We start from the raw sequence: 16,393 nt of genomic DNA, 5'->3' as shown, positions 1-16,393 counted from the left end.
AACACGATATTTACAACTGATCTGTGAGCTCTGCATGCGTTCGGAACTGTGCTGCGAAAAGGTGGTGTGTCATGCCCGCAGGAGCTAGACAAGGAGCGTGCCTACCAAAAGGAATCAATTGCGGACCTGGAGAAACAGATGCCGGTGAGCTCGTCAACTTCAAGGAAATGCGCAGCTGCCTTTTTAGGGCCCGTAAAAAACACTTCAGTAATGTTCCTCACAACGTCATAAAATACATCTCGCGAATAATTCCAAAATACCGAAGGTATATAATACATAACACGTGTACCAACAATGATGGCGTTTCACGTTTGCTAAGGAGACTATAGTCCGCTGCCGTCGCTTTTAGCCATCGGGAATAAGTAACTACTAAACAAGATCTTTACAACTGATCTGTGAGCTCTGCATGCGTTCAGAACTCTGTTGAGAAAAGGTGGCGTGTCATGCCCGCAGGAGCTAGACAAGGAGCGTGCCTCACAAAAGGAAACAATTATGGACCTGGAGGAACAGATGCAGGTGAGCTCGACAAACTTCAAGGAAATGCGTAGCTTCCTTTTTATGGCCCGAACAAAACACTTCATAAATGTTTCTCGCAATGTCCTAAAATACATCTGGTGAATAATTCAAAAATACCGAAGGATTATTATAATTAACCCCTGAACCAACAATGATGGCGATTCACTTCTGCTAATGAGACGATAGTTCGCTGCCGTCGCTTTTAGCTATCGGGGATAAGTAATTACTAAACACGATATTTACAACTGATCTGTGAGCCCTGCATGCGTTCGGAACTCTGTGTAGCGAAAAGGTGGTTTCCCTTGCCCGCAGGAGCTAGACAAGGAGCGCGCCTCTCAAAAGGAAACAATTACGGACCTGGAGAAACAGATGCAGGTGAGCTCGACAAACTTCAAGGAAATACGTAGCTGCGTTTTTCGGGCCCGAAAAAACACTTCACTAATGTTTCTCACAATGGCATAAAATACATCTGGCGAATAATTCAAAAATACCGAAGGATTATAATAATTAACCCGTGTACCAACAATGATGGCGTTTCACGTTTTCTAAGGAGACTATAGTTCGCTGCCGTCGCTTTTAGCCATCGCGAATAAGTAACTACTAAACACGATCTTTACAACTGATCTGTGAGCTCTGCATGCGTTCAGAACTCTGTATTGAGAAAAGGTGGCGTGTCTTACCCGCAGGAGCTAGACAACGAGCGTTCCTCACAAAAGGAAACAATTGCGGACCTGGAGAAACAGATGCAGGTGAGCTCGACAATCTTTAAGGAAATGCGTAGCTTCCTTTTAGGTCCCGAAAAAAACACTTCAGCAATGTTTCTCACAATGTCCTTAAGTAAATCTGGCGAATAATACAAAAATACCGAAGGATTATAATAATTAACCCGTGAACCAACAATGATGGCGTTTCACGCTTGCTAAGGAGACGATAATTCGCTGCCGTCGCTTTTAGCCACCGGGAATAAGTAACTACTAAACACGACATTTACAATTGATCTGTGAGCTCTGCATGCGCTCGGAACTCTGTGTTGCGGAAAGGTAATGTGCCTTGCCCGCAGGAGCTAGACAAGGAGCGTGCCTCACAAAAGGAAACAATTACGGACCTGGAGAAAAAGAAGCAGGTGAGCTCGACAAACTTCAAGGAAATACGTAGCTTCCTTTTTAGGGCCAGAACAAAACACTTCAGCAATGTTTCTCACAATGTCCTGAAATACATCTGGCGAATAATTCAAAAATACCGAAGGTATATAATAATTAACCCGTGAACCAACAATGATGGCGTTTCACGTTTGCTAAGGAGACGATAGTTCGCTGCCGTCGCTATTAGTCATCGAGAATAAGTAAATACTAAACACGATATTTACAACTGATCTGTGAGCTCTGCATGTGTTCGGAACTCTGAGTTGAGAAAAGGTGGTTTGCCTTGCCGGCATGAGCTAGAGAACGAGCGTGCTTCACTAAAGGAAACAATTGCGGACTTGGAGAAACAGATGCAGGTGAGCACGACAAACTTCAAGGAAATGCGTAGATTCCTTTTTAGGGCCCGAAAAAAACACTTCAGCAATGTTTCTCACAATGTCCTTAAATCAATCTGGCGAATAATACAATAATACCGAAGGATTATAATAATTAACCCGTGAACCAACAATGATGGCGTTTCACGTTTGCTAAGGAGACGATAGTTCGCTGCCGTCGCCTTTAGCCACCGGGAATAAGTAACTACTAAACACGATATTTACAACTGATCTGTGAGCTCTGCATGTGTTCGGAACTCTGAGTTGAGAGAAGGCGGTGTGCCTTGCCGGCATGAGCTAGACAACGAGCGTGCTTCGCAAAAGGAAACAATTGCGGACCTGGAGAAACAGATGCAGGTGAGCTCGACAATCTTTAAGGAAATGCGTAGCTTCCTTTTTAGGGCCCGAAAAAAAACACTTCAGCAATGTTTCTCCCAATGTCCTGAAGTACATCTGGCGAATAATACAAAATACCGAAGGATTATAATAATTAACCCGTGAACCAACAATGATGGCGTTTCACGTTTGCTAAGGAGACGATAATTCGCTGCCGTCGCTTTTAGCCATCGGGAATAAGTAACTACTAAACACGATATTTACAACTGATCTGTGAGCTCTGCATGCGTTCGGAACTGTGCTGCGAAAAGGTGGTGTGTCATGCCCGCAGGAGCTAGACAAGGAGCGTGCCTACCAAAAGGAATCAATTGCGGACCTGGAGAAACAGATGCCGGTGAGCTCGTCAACTTCAAGGAAATGCGCAGCTGCCTTTTTAGGGCCCGTAAAAAACACTTCAGTAATGTTCCTCACAACGTCATGAAATACATCTCGCGAATAATTCAAAAATACCGAAGGTATATAATACTTAACCCGTGTACCAACAATGATGGCGTTTCACGTTTGCTAAGGAGACTATAGCCCGCTGCCGTCGCTTTTAGCCATCGGGAATAAGTAACTACTAAACACGATCTTTACAACTGATCTGTGACCGCTGCATGCGTTCAGAACTCTGTGTTGAGAAAAGGTGGCGTGTCATGCCCGCAGGAGCTAGACAAGGAGCGTGCCTCACAAAAGGAAACAATTATGGACCTGGAGGAGCAGATGCAGGTGAGCTCGACAAACTTCAAGGAAATGCGTAGCTTCCTTTTTATGGCCCGAACAAAACACTTCATAAATGTTTCTCGCAATGTCCTAAAATACATCTGGTGAATAATTCAAAAATACCGAAGGATTATTATAATTAACCCCTGAACCAACAATGATGGCGATTCACTTCTGCTAATGAGACGATAGTTCGCTGCCGTCGCTTTTAGCCATCGGGGATAAGTAATTACTAAACACGATATTTACAACTGATCTGTGAGCCCTGCATGCGTTCAGAACTCTGTGTTGCGAAAAGGTGGTTTCCCTTGCCCGCAGGAGCTAGACAAGGAGCGCGCCTCTCAAAAGGAAACAATTACGGACCTGGAGAAACAGATGCAGGTGAGCTCGACAAACTTCAAGGAAATACGTAGCTGCGTTTTTCGGGCCCGAAAAAACACTTCACTAATGTTTCTCACAATGGCATAAAATACATCTGGCGAATAATTCAAAAATACCGAAGGATTATAATAATTAACCCGTGTACCAACAATGATGGCGTTTCACGTTTTCTAAGGAGACTATAGTTCGCTGCCGTCGCTTTTAGCCATCGCGAATAAGTAACTACTAAACACGATCTTTACAACTGATCTGTGAGCTCTGCATGCGTTCAGAACTCTGTATTGAGAAAAGGTGGCGTGTCTTGCCCGCAGGAGCTAGACAACGAGCGTTCCTCACAAAAGGAAACAATTGCGGACCTGGAGAAACAGATGCAGGTGAGCTCGACAAACTTCAAGGAAATACGTAGCTTCCTTTTTAGGGCCAGAACAAAACACTTCAGCAATGTTTCTAACAATGTCCTGAAATACATCTGGCGAATAATTCAAAAATACCGAAGGTATATAATAATTAACCCGTGAACCAACAATGATGTCGTTTCACGTTTGCTAAGGAGACGATAGTTCGCTGCCGTCGCTATTAGTCATCGAGAATAAGTAAATACTAAACACGATATTTACAACTGATCTGTGAGCTCTGCATGTGTTCGGAACTCTGAGTTGTGAAAAGGTGGTTTGCCTTGCCGGCATGAGATAGAGAACGAGCGTGCTTCACAAAAGGAAACAATTGCGGACCTGGAGAAACAGATGCCGGTGAGCTCGACAACTTCAAGGAAATGCGCAGCTGCCTTTTTAGGGCCCGTAAAAACACTTCAGTAATGTTCCTCACAACGTCATAAAATACATCTTGCGAATAATTCAAAAATACCGAAGGTATATAATACTTAACCCATGTACCAACAATAATGGCGTTTCACGATTGCTAAGGAGACTATAGTTCGCTGCTGTCGCTTTTAGCCATCGGGAATAAGTAACTACTAAACACGATCTTTACAACTGATCTGTGAGCTCTGCATGCGTTCAGGACTCTGTGTTGAGAAAAGATGGCGTGTCTTGCCCGCAGGTGCTAGACAAGGAGCGTTCCTCACAAAAGGAAACAATTGCGGACTTGGAGAAACAGATGCAGGTGAGCACGACAAACTTCAAGGAAATGCGTAGATTCCTTTTTAGGGCCCGAAAAAAACACTTCAGCAATGTTTCTCACAATGTCCTGAAGTACATCTGGCGAATAATACAAAAATACCGAAGGATTACAATAATTAACCCGTGAACCAACAATGATGGCGTTTCACGTTTGCTAAGGAGACGATAATTTGCTGCCGTCGCTTTTAGCCATCGGGAATAAGTAACTACTAAACACGATATTTACAACTGATCTGTGAGCTCTGCATGCGTTCGGAACTGTGCTGCGAAAAGGTGGTGTGTCATGCCCGCAGGAGCTAGACAAGGAGCGTGCCTACCAAAAGGAATCAATTGCGGACCTGGAGAAACAGATGCCGGTGAGCTCGTCAACTTCAAGGAAATGCGCAGCTGCCTTTTTAGGGCCCGTAAAAAACACTTCAGTAATGTTCCTCACAACGTCATAAAATACATCTCGCGAATAATTCCAAAATACCGAAGGTATATAATACATAACACGTGTACCAACAATGATGGCGTTTCACGTTTGCTAAGGAGACTATAGTCCGCTGCCGTCGCTTTTAGCCATCGGGAATAAGTAACTACTAAACAAGATCTTTACAACTGATCTGTGAGCTCTGCATGCGTTCAGAACTCTGTGTTGAGAAAAGGTGGCGTGTCATGCCCGCAGGAGCTAGACAAGGAGCGTGCCTCACAAAAGGAAACAATTATGGACCTGGAGGAGCAGATGCAGGTGAGCTCGACAAACTTCAAGGAAATGCGTAGCTTCCTTTTTATGGCCCGAACAAAACACTTCATAAATGTTTCTCGCAATGTCCTAAAATACATCTGGTGAATAATTCAAAAATACCGAAGGATTATTATAATTAACCCCTGAACCAACAATGATGGCGATTCACTTCTGCTAATGAGACGATAGTTCGCTGCCGTCGCTTTTAGCTATCGGGGATAAGTAATTACTAAACACGATATTTACAACTGATCTGTGAGCCCTGCATGCGTTCGGAACTCTGTGTAGCGAAAAGGTGGTTTCCCTTGCCCGCAGGAGCTAGACAAGGAGCGCGCCTCTCAAAAGGAAACAATTACGGACCTGGAGAAACAGATGCAGGTGAGCTCGACAAACTTCAAGGAAATACGTAGCTGCGTTTTTCGGGCCCGAAAAAACACTTCACTAATGTTTCTCACAATGGCATAAAATACATCTGGCGAATAATTCAAAAATACCGAAGGATTATAATAATTAACCCGTGTACCAACAATGATGGCGTTTCACGTTTTCTAAGGAGACTATAGTTCGCTGCCGTCGCTTTTAGCCATCGCGAATAAGTAACTACTAAACACGATCTTTACAACTGATCTGTGAGCTCTGCATGCGTTCAGAACTCTGTATTGAGAAAAGGTGGCGTGTCTTACCCGCAGGAGCTAGACAACGAGCGTTCCTCACAAAAGGAAACAATTGCGGACCTGGAGAAACAGATGCAGGTGAGCTCGACAATCTTTAAGGAAATGCGTAGCTTCCTTTTAGGTCCCGAAAAAAACACTTCAGCAATGTTTCTCACAATGTCCTTAAGTAAATCTGGCGAATAATACAAAAATACCGAAGGATTATAATAATTAACCCGTGAACCAACAATGATGGCGTTTCACGCTTGCTAAGGAGACGATAATTCGCTGCCGTCGCTTTTAGCCATCGGGAATAAGTAACTACTAAACACGATATTTACAACTGATCTGTGTGCTCTGCATGCATTCGGAACTGTGCTGCGAAAAGGTGGTGTGTCATGCCCGCAGGAGCTAGACAACGAGCGTTCCTCACAAAAGGAAACAATTGCGGACCTGGAGAAACAGATGCAGGTGAGCTCGACAAACTTCAAGGAAATGCGTAGATTCCTTTTTAGGGCCCGAAAAAAACACTTCAGCAATGTTTCTCACAATGTCCTTAAGTAAATCTGGCGAATATTACAAAAATACCGAAGGATTATAATAATTAACCCGTGAACCAACAATGATGGCGTTTCACGTTTGCTAAGGAGACGATAGTTCGCTGCCGTCGCCTTAAGCCACCGGGAATAAGTAACTACTAAACACGATATTTACAACTGTTCTGTGAGCTCTGCATGTGTTCGGAACTCTGAGTTGAGAAAAGGTGGTGTGCCTTGCCGGCATGAGCTAGACAACAAGCGTGCTTTACAAAAGGAAACAATCGCGGACCTGGAGAAACAGATGCAGGTGAGATCGACAATCTTTAAGGAAATGCGTAGCTTCCTTTTTAGGGCCCGAAAAAAAAAACACTTCAGCAATGTTTCTCACAATGTCCTGAAGTACATCTGGCGAATAATACAAAAATACCGAAGGATTATAATAATTAACCCGTGAACCAACAATGATGGCGTTTCACGCTTGCTAAGGAAACGATAATTCGCTGCCGTCGCTTTTAGCCATCGGGAATAAGTAACTACTAAACACGATATTTACAACTGATCTGTGAGCTCTGCATGCATTCGGAACTGTGCTGCGAAAAGCTGGTGTGTCATGCCCGCAGGAGCTAGACAAGGAGCGTGCCTACCAAAAGGAATCAATTGCGGACCTGGAGAAACAGATGCCGGTGAGCTCGTCAACTTCAAGGAAATGCGCAGCTGCCTTTTTAGGGCCCGTAAAAACACTTCAGTAATGTTCCTCACAACGTCATAAAATACATCTCGCGAATAATTCAAAAATACCGAAGGATTATTATAATTAACTCCTGAACCAACAATGATGGCGATTCACGTCTGCTAATGAGACGATAGTTCGCTGCCGTCGCTTTTAGCCATCGGAGATAAGTAATTACTAAACACGATATTTACAACTGATCTGTGAGCCCTGCATGCGTTCGGAACTCTGTGTTGCGAAAAGGTGGTTTCCCTTGCCCGCAGGAGCTAGACAAGGAGCGTGCCTCTCAAAAGGAAACAATTACGGACCTGGAGAAACAGATACAGGTGAGCTCGACAAACTTCAAGGAAATACGTTGCTGCGTTTTTCGTGCCCGAAAAAACACTTCACTAATGTTTCTCACAATGTCATAAAATACATCTGGCGAATAATTCAAAATTACCGAAGGATTATAATAATTAACCCGTGTACCAACAATGATGGCGTTTCACGTTTGCTAAGGAGACTATAAATCGCTGCCGTCGCTTTTAGCCATCGGGAATAAGTAACTACTAAACACGATCTTTACAACTGATCTGTGAGCTCTGCATGCGTTCAGAACTCTGTGTTGAAAAAAGGTGGCGTATCATGCCGGCAGGAGCTAGACAAGGAGCGTGCCTCACAAAAGGAAACAATTATGGACTTGGAGAAGCAGATGCAGGTGAGCTCGACAAACTTCAAGGAAATGCGTAGCTTCCTTTTTATGGCCCGAACAAAACACTTCAGCAAGGTTTCTCACAATGTCCTTAAGTAAATCTGGCGAAAAATACAAAAATACCGAAGGATTATAATAATTAACCCATGAACCAACAATGATGGCGTTTCACGTTTTCTAAGGAGACGATAGTTCGGTGCCGTCGCCTTTAGCCATCGGGAATAAGTAACTACTAAACACGATATTTACAACTGTTCTGTGAGCTCTGCATGTGTTCGGAACTCTGAGTTGAGAAAAGGTGGTGTGCCTTGCCGGCATGAGCTAGACAACGAGCGTGCTTCACAAAAGGAAACAATTGCGGACCTGGAGAAACAGATGCAGGTGAGCTCGACAATCTTTAAGGAAATGAGTAGCTTCCTTTTTAGGGCCCGAAAAAAATACTTTAGCCAGGTTTCTCACAATGTCCCAAAATACATCTGGCGAATAATTCAAAAATACCGAAGGAATATAATTATTAACCCGTGAACCAACATTGATGGCGTTTCACGTTTGCTAAGGAGACGACAGTTCGCTGCGGTCGCTTTTAGCCAGCGGGAATAAGTAATTACTAAACACGATATTTACAACTGATCTGCGAGCTCTGCATGCGTTCGGAACCCTGTGTTGCGAAAAGGTGGTGTGCCTTCCCCGCAAGAGCTAGACAAGGAGCGTGCCTCACTAAAGGAAACAATTGCGGACCGGGAGAAACAGATGCAGGTGAGCTCGACAAACTTCAAGGAAATGCGTAGCTTCCTTTTTAGGGCCCGAACAAAACACTTCCGAATGTTTCTCACAATGTCCTAAAATACATCTGGCGAATAATTCAAAAATACCGAAGGATTATAATAATTAACCCGTGAATTAACAATGATGGCGTTTCACGTTTACTAAGGAGACGATAGTTCGCTGCCGTCGCTTTTAGCCATCGCGAATAAATAACTACTAAACGCGATATTTACAACTGATCTGTGAGCTCTGCATGCGCTCGGAACTCTGTGTTGCGGAAAGGTAATGTGCCTTGCCCGCAGGAGCTAGACAAGGAGCGTGCCTCACAAAAGGAAACAATTACAGACCTGGAGAAACAGAAGCAGGTGAGCTCGACAAACTTCAAGGAAATACGTAGCTTCCTTTTTAGGGCCAGAACAAAACACTTCAGCAATGTTTCTCACAATGTCCTGAAATACATCTGGCGAATAATTCAAAAATACCGAAGGTATATAATAATTAACCCGTGAACCAACAATGATGGCGTTTCACGTTTGCTAAGGAGACGATAGTTCGCTGCCGTCGTTATTAGTCATCGAGAATAAGTAAATACTAAACACGATATTTACAACTGATCTGTGAGCTCTGCATGTGTTCGGAACTCTGAGTTGAGAAAAGGTGGTTTGCCTTGCCGGCATGAGCTAGAGAACGAGCGTGCTTCACTAAAGGAAACAATTGCGGACATGGAGAAACAGATGCAGGTGAGCACGACAAACTTCAAGGAAATGCGTAGATTCCTTTTTAGGGCCCGAAAAAAACACTTCAGCAATGTTTCTCACAATGTCCTTAAATCAATCTGGCGAATAATACAATAATACCGAAGGATTATAATAATTAACCCGTGAACCAACAATGATGGCGTTTCACGTTTGCTAAGGAGACGATAGTTCGCTGCCGTCGCCTTTAGCCACCGGGAATAAGTAACTACTAAACACGATATTTACAACTGATCTGTGAGCTCTGCATGTGTTCGGAACTCTGAGTTGAGAGAAGGTGGTGTGCCTTGCCGGCATGAGCTAGACAACGAGCGTGCTTCGCAAAAGGAAACAATTGCGGACCTGGAGAAACAGATGCAGGTGAGCTCGACAATCTTCAAGGAAATGCGTAGCTTCCTTTTTAGGGCCCGAAAAAAAACACTTCAGCAATGTTTCTCCCAATGTCCTGAAGTACATCTGGCGAATAATACAAAATACCGAAGGATTATAATAATTAACCCGTGAACCAACAATGATGGCGTTTCACGTTTGCTAAGGAGACGATAATTCGCTGCCGTCGCTTTTAGCCATCGGGAATAAGTAACTACTAAACACGATATTTACAACTGATCTGTGAGCTCTGCATGCGTTCGGAACTGTGCTGCGAAAAGGTGGTGTGTCATGCCCGCAGGAGCTAGACAAGGAGCGTGCCTACCAAAAGGAATCAATTGCGGACCTGGAGAAACCGATGCCGGTGAGCTCGTCAACTTCAAGGAAATGCGCAGCTGCCTTTTTAGGGCCCGTAAAAAACACTTCAGTAATGTTCCTCACAACGTCATGAAATACATCTCGCGAATAATTCAAAAATACCGAAGGATTATAATAATTAACCCGTGTACCAACAATGATGGCGTTTCACGTTTTCTAAGGAGACTATAGTTCGCTGCCGTCGCTTTTAGCCATCGCGAATAAGTAACTACTAAACACGATCTTTACAACTGATCTGTGAGCTCTGCATGCGTTCAGAACTCTGTATTGAGAAAAGGTGGCGTGTCTTACCCGCAGGAGCTAGACAACGAGCGTTCCTCACAAAAGGAAACAATTGCGGACCTGGAGAAACAGATGCAGGTGAGCTCGACAATCTTTAAGGAAATGCGTAGCTTCCTTTTAGGTCCCGAAAAAAACACTTCAGCAATGTTTCTCACAATGTCCTTAAGTAAATCTGGCGAATAATACAAAAATACCGAAGGATTATAATAATTAACCCGTGAACCAACAATGATGGCGTTTCACGCTTGCTAAGGAGACGATAATTCGCTGCCGTCGCTTTTAGCCATCGGGAATAAGTAACTACTAAACACGATATTTACAACTGATCTGTGTGCTCTGCATGCATTCGGAACTGTGCTGCGAAAAGGTGGTGTGTCATGCCCGCAGGAGCTAGACAACGAGCGTTCCTCACAAAAGGAAACAATTGCGGACCTGGAGAAACAGATGCAGGTGAGCTCGACAAACTTCAAGGAAATGCGTAGATTCCTTTTTAGGGCCCGAAAAAAACACTTCAGCAATGTTTCTCACAATGTCCTTAAGTAAATCTGGCGAATAATACAAAAATACCGAAGGATTATAATAATTAACCCGTGAACCAACAATGATGGCGTTTCACGTTTGCTAAGGAGACGATAGTTCGCTGCCGTCGCCTTAAGCCACCGGGAATAAGTAACTACTAAACACGATATTTACAACTGTTCTGTGAGCTCTGCATGTGTTCGGAACTCTGAGTTGAGAAAAGGTGGTGTGCCTTGCCGGCATGAGCTAGACAACAAGCGTGCTTTACAAAAGGAAACAATCGCGGACCTGGAGAAACAGATGCAGGTGAGATCGACAATCTTTAAGGAAATGCGTAGCTTCCTTTTTAGGGCCCGAAAAAAAAAACACTTCAGCAATGTTTCTCACAATGTCCTGAAGTACATCTGGCGAATAATACAAAAATACCGAAGGATTATAATAATTAACCCGTGAACCAACAATGATGGCGTTTCACGCTTGCTAAGGAAACGATAATTCGCTGCCGTCGCTTTTAGCCATCGGGAATAAGTAACTACTAAACACGATATTTACAACTGATCTGTGTGCTCTGCATGCATTCGGAACTGTGCTGCGAAAAGGTGGTGTGTCATGCCCGCAGGAGCTAGACAACGAGCGTTCCTCACAAAAGGAAACAATTGCGGACCTGGAGAAACAGATGCAGGTGAGCTCGACAAACTTCAAGGAAATGCGTAGATTCCTTTTTAGGGCCCGAAAAAAACACTTCAGCAATGTTTCTCACAATGTCCTTAAGTAAATCTGGCGAATAATACAAAAATACCGAAGGATTATAATAATTAACCCGTGAACCAACAATGATGGCGTTTCACGTTTGCTAAGGAGACGATAGTTCGCTGCCGTCGCCTTAAGCCACCGGGAATAAGTAACTACTAAACACGATATTTACAACTGTTCTGTGAGCTCTGCATGTGTTCGGAACTCTGAGTTGAGAAAAGGTGGTGTGCCTTGCCGGCATGAGCTAGACAACAAGCGTGCTTTACAAAAGGAAACAATCGCGGACCTGGAGAAACAGATGCAGGTGAGATCGACAATCTTTAAGGAAATGCGTAGCTTCCTTTTTAGGGCCCGAAAAAAAAAACACTTCAGCAATGTTTCTCACAATGTCCTGAAGTACATCTGGCGAATAATACAAAAATACCGAAGGATTATAATAATTAACCCGTGAACCAACAATGATGGCGTTTCACGCTTGCTAAGGAAACGATAATTCGCTGCCGTCGCTTTTAGCCATCGGGAATAAGTAACTACTAAACACGATATTTACAACTGATCTGTGAGCTCTGCATGCATTCGGAACTGTGCTGCGAAAAGCTGGTGTGTCATGCCCGCAGGAGCTAGACAAGGAGCGTGCCTACCAAAAGGAATCAATTGCGGACCTGGAGAAACAGATGCCGGTGAGCTCGTCAACTTCAAGGAAATGCGCAGCTGCCTTTTTAGGGCCCGTAAAAACACTTCAGTAATGTTCCTCACAACGTCATAAAATACATCTCGCGAATAATTCAAAAATACCGAAGGATTATTATAATTAACTCCTGAACCAACAATGATGGCGATTCACGTCTGCTAATGAGACGATAGTTCGCTGCCGTCGCTTTTAGCCATCGGAGATAAGTAATTACTAAACACGATATTTACAACTGATCTGTGAGCCCTGCATGCGTTCGGAACTCTGTGTTGCGAAAAGGTGGTTTCCCTTGCCCGCAGGAGCTAGACAAGGAGCGTGCCTCTCAAAAGGAAACAATTACGGACCTGGAGAAACAGATACAGGTGAGCTCTACAAACTTCAAGGAAATACGTTGCTGCGTTTTTCGTGCCCGAAAAAACACTTCACTAATGTTTCTCACAATGTCATAAAATACATCTGGCGAATAATTCAAAATTACCGAAGGATTATAATAATTAACACGTGTACCAACAATGATGGCGTTTCACGTTTGCTAAGGAGACTATAAATCGCTGCCGTCGCTTTTAGCCATCGGGAATAAGTAACTACTAAACACGATCTTTACAACTGATCTGTGAGCTCTGCATGCGTTCAGAACTCTGTGTTGAAAAAAGGTGGCGTATCATGCCGGCAGGAGCTAGACAAGGAGCGTGCCTCACAAAAGGAAACAATTATGGACCTGGAGAAGCAGATGCAGGTGAGCTCGACAAACTTCAAGGAAATGCGTAGCTTCCTTTTTATGGCCCGAACAAAACACTTCAGCAAGGTTTCTCACAATGTCCTTAAGTAAATCTGGCGAAAAATACAAAAATACCGAAGGATTATAATAATTAACCCATGAACCAACAATGATGGCGTTTCACGTTTTCTAAGGAGACGATAGTTCGGTGCCGTCGCCTTTAGCCATCGGGAATAAGTAACTACTAAACACGATATTTACAACTGTTCTGTGAGCTCTGCATGTGTTCGGAACTCTGAGTTGAGAAAAGGTGGTGTGCCTTGCCGGCATGAGCTAGACAACGAGCGTGCTTCACAAAAGGAAACAATTGCGGACCTGGAGAAACAGATGCAGGTGAGCTCGACAATCTTTAAGGAAATGAGTAGCTTCCTTTTTAGGGCCCGAAAAAAACACTTTAGCCAGGTTTCTCACAATGTCCCAAAATACATCTGGCGAATAATTCAAAAATACCGAAGGAATATAATTATTAACCCGTGAACCAACATTGATGGCGTTTCACGTTTGCTAAGGAGACGACAGTTCGCTGCGGTCGCTTTTATCCATCGGGAATAAGTAATTACTAAACACGATATTTACAACTGATCTGCGAGCTCTGCATGCGTTCGGAACCCTGTGTTGCGAAAAGGTGGTGTGCCTTCCCCGCAAGAGCTAGACAAGGAGCGTGCCTCACTAAAGGAAACAATTGCGGACCGGGAGAAACAGATGCAGGTGAGCTCGACAAACTTCAAGGAAATGCGTAGCTTCCTTTTTAGGGCCCGAACAAAACACTTCCGAATGTTTCTCACAATGTCCTAAAATACATCTGGCGAATAATTCAAAAATACCGAAGGATTATAATAATTAACCCGTGAATTAACAATGATGGCGTTTCACGTTTACTAAGGAGACGATAGTTCGCTGCCGTCGCTTTTAGCCATCGCGAATAAATAACTACTAAACGCGACATTTACAATTGATCTGTGAGCTCTGCATGCGCTCGGAACTCTGTGTTGCGGAAAGGTAATGTGCCTTGCCCGCAGGAGCTAGACAAGGAGCGTGCCTCACAAAAGGAAACAATTACAGACCTGGAGAAACAGAAGCAGGTGAGCTCGACAAACTTCAAGGAAATACGTAGCTTCCTTTTTAGGGCCAGAACAAAACACTTCAGCAATGTTTCTCACAATGTCCTGAAATACATCTGGCGAATAATTCAAAAATACCGAAGGTATATAATAATTAACCCGTGAACCAACAATGATGGCGTTTCACGTTTGCTAAGGAGACGATAGTTCGCTGCCGTCGTTATTAGTCATCGAGAATAAGTAAATACTAAACACGATATTTACAACTGATCTGTGAGCTCTGCATGTGTTCGGAACTCTGAGTTGAGAAAAGGTGGTTTGCCTTGCCGGCATGAGCTAGAGAACGAGCGTGCTTCACTAAAGGAAACAATTGCGGACATGGAGAAACAGATGCAGGTGAGCACGACAAACTTCAAGGAAATGCGTAGATTCCTTTTTAGGGCCCGAAAAAAACACTTCAGCAATGTTTCTCACAATGTCCTTAAATCAATCTGGCGAATAATACAATAATACCGAAGGATTATAATAATTAACCCGTGAACCAACAATGATGGCGTTTCACGTTTGCTAAGGAGACGATAGTTCGCTGCCGTCGCCTTTAGCCACCGGGAATAAGTAACTACTAAACACGATATTTACAACTGATCTGTGAGCTCTGCATGTGTTCGGAACTCTGAGTTCAGAGAAGGTGGTGTGCCTTGCCGGCATGAGCTAGACAACGAGCGTGCTTCGCAAAAGGAAACAATTGCGGACCTGGAGAAACAGATGCAGGTGAGCTCGACAATCTTTAAGGAAATGCGTAGCTTCCTTTTTAGGGCCCGAAAAAAAAACACTTCAGCAATGTTTCTCCCAATGTCCTGAAGTACATCTGGCGAATAATACAAACTACCGAAGGATTATAATAATTAACCCGTGAACCAACAATGATGGCGTTTCACGTTTGCTAAGGAGACGATAATTCGCTGCCGTCGCTTTTAGCCATCGGGAATAAGTAACTACTAAACACGATATTTACAACTGATCTGTGAGCTCTGCATGCGTTCGGAACTGTGCTGCGAAAAGGTGGTGTGTCATGCCCGCAGGAGCTAGACAAGGAGCGTGCCTACCAAAAGGAATCAATTGCGGACCTGGAGAAACAGATGCCGGTGAGCTCGTCAACTTCAAGGAAATGCGCAGCTGCCTTTTTAGGGCCCGTAAAAAACACTTCAGTAATGTTCCTCACAACGTCATGAAATACATCTCGCGAATAATTCAAAAATACCGAAGGTATATAATACTTAACCCGTGTACCAACAATGATGGCGTTTCACGTTTGCTAAGGAGACTATAGCCCGCTGCCGTCGCTTTTAGCCATCGGGAATAAGTAACTACTAAACACGATCTTTACAACTGATCTGTGACCTCTGCATGCGTTCAGAACTCTGTGTTGAGAAAAGGTGGCGTGTCATGCCCGCAGGAGCTAGACAAGGAGCGTGCCTCACAAAAGGAAACAATTATGGACCTGGAGGAGCAGATGCAGGTGAGCTCGACAAACTTCAAGGAAATGCGTAGCTTCCTTTTTATGGCCCGAACAAAACACTTCATAAATGTTTCTCGCAATGTCCTAAAATACATCTGGTGAATAATTCAAAAATACCGAAGGATTATTATAATTAACCCCTGAACCAACAATGATGGCGATTCACTTCTGCTAATGAGACGATAGTTCGCTGCCGTCGCTTTTAGCCATCGGGGATAAGTAATTACTAAACACGATATTTACAACTGATCTGTGAGCCCTGCATGCGTTCGGAACTCTGTGTTGCGAAAAGGTGGTTTCCCTTGCCCGCAGGAGCTAGACAAGGAGCGCGCCTCTCAAAAGGAAACAATTACGGACCTGGAGAAACGGATGCAGGTGAGCTCGACAAACTTCAAGGAAATACGTAGCTGCGTTTTTCGGGCCCGAAAAAACACTTCACTAATGTTTCTCACAATGGCATAAAATACATCTGGCGAATAATTCAAAAATACCGAAGGATTATAATAATTAACCCGTGTACCAACAATGAT

The 16,393-nt window shown here is 43.8% G+C and overlaps 1 protein-coding gene and 1 long non-coding RNA gene across 2 annotated transcripts; both read left to right on the top strand.

Moving 5' to 3' along the window:
• The first annotated feature begins 1,984 nt into the window (after positions 1-1,984).
• Positions 1,985-6,820, top strand: LOC144133750 (uncharacterized). Its single transcript, XM_077666871.1, has 10 exons — positions 1,985-2,014; positions 2,700-2,762; positions 3,074-3,136; positions 3,449-3,511; positions 4,571-4,633; positions 4,944-5,006; positions 5,318-5,380; positions 5,693-5,755; positions 6,067-6,129; positions 6,794-6,820. The coding sequence occupies exons 1-10, from the start codon at positions 2,009-2,011 to the stop codon at positions 6,818-6,820; spliced, it is 537 nt and encodes a 178-aa protein (XP_077522997.1). The 5' UTR covers positions 1,985-2,008.
• Positions 6,821-14,303: 7,483 nt separating this feature from the next.
• LOC144134607 (uncharacterized) lies at positions 14,304-16,239 on the top strand. Its single transcript, XR_013315167.1, has 4 exons — positions 14,304-14,365; positions 15,427-15,489; positions 15,801-15,863; positions 16,176-16,239. It is a non-coding gene; the product is annotated as an uncharacterized LOC144134607 (long non-coding RNA).
• The last annotated feature ends 154 nt before the right edge of the window (positions 16,240-16,393 follow it).

This window comes from Amblyomma americanum, chromosome 5 (genome assembly GCF_052857255.1).
Source record: "Amblyomma americanum isolate KBUSLIRL-KWMA chromosome 5, ASM5285725v1, whole genome shotgun sequence".
In the NCBI taxonomy this organism is placed as follows: Eukaryota; Metazoa; Arthropoda; class Arachnida; order Ixodida; family Ixodidae; genus Amblyomma; species Amblyomma americanum.
This window is presented reverse-complemented; position numbering and strand designations above follow the sequence as displayed.

What these genes read in the sequence shown, in the direction of transcription:
- LOC144133750 (XM_077666871.1), top strand. An exon ending in ACCTGGAGAAACAGATGCCG is followed by an intron (nt 2,763 to 3,073) that starts GTGAGCTCGTCA and finishes TCATGCCCGCAG; the next exon opens with GAGCTAGACAAGGAGCGTGC. An exon ending in ACCTGGAGGAGCAGATGCAG is followed by an intron (nt 3,137 to 3,448) that starts GTGAGCTCGACA and finishes CCTTGCCCGCAG; the next exon opens with GAGCTAGACAAGGAGCGCGC.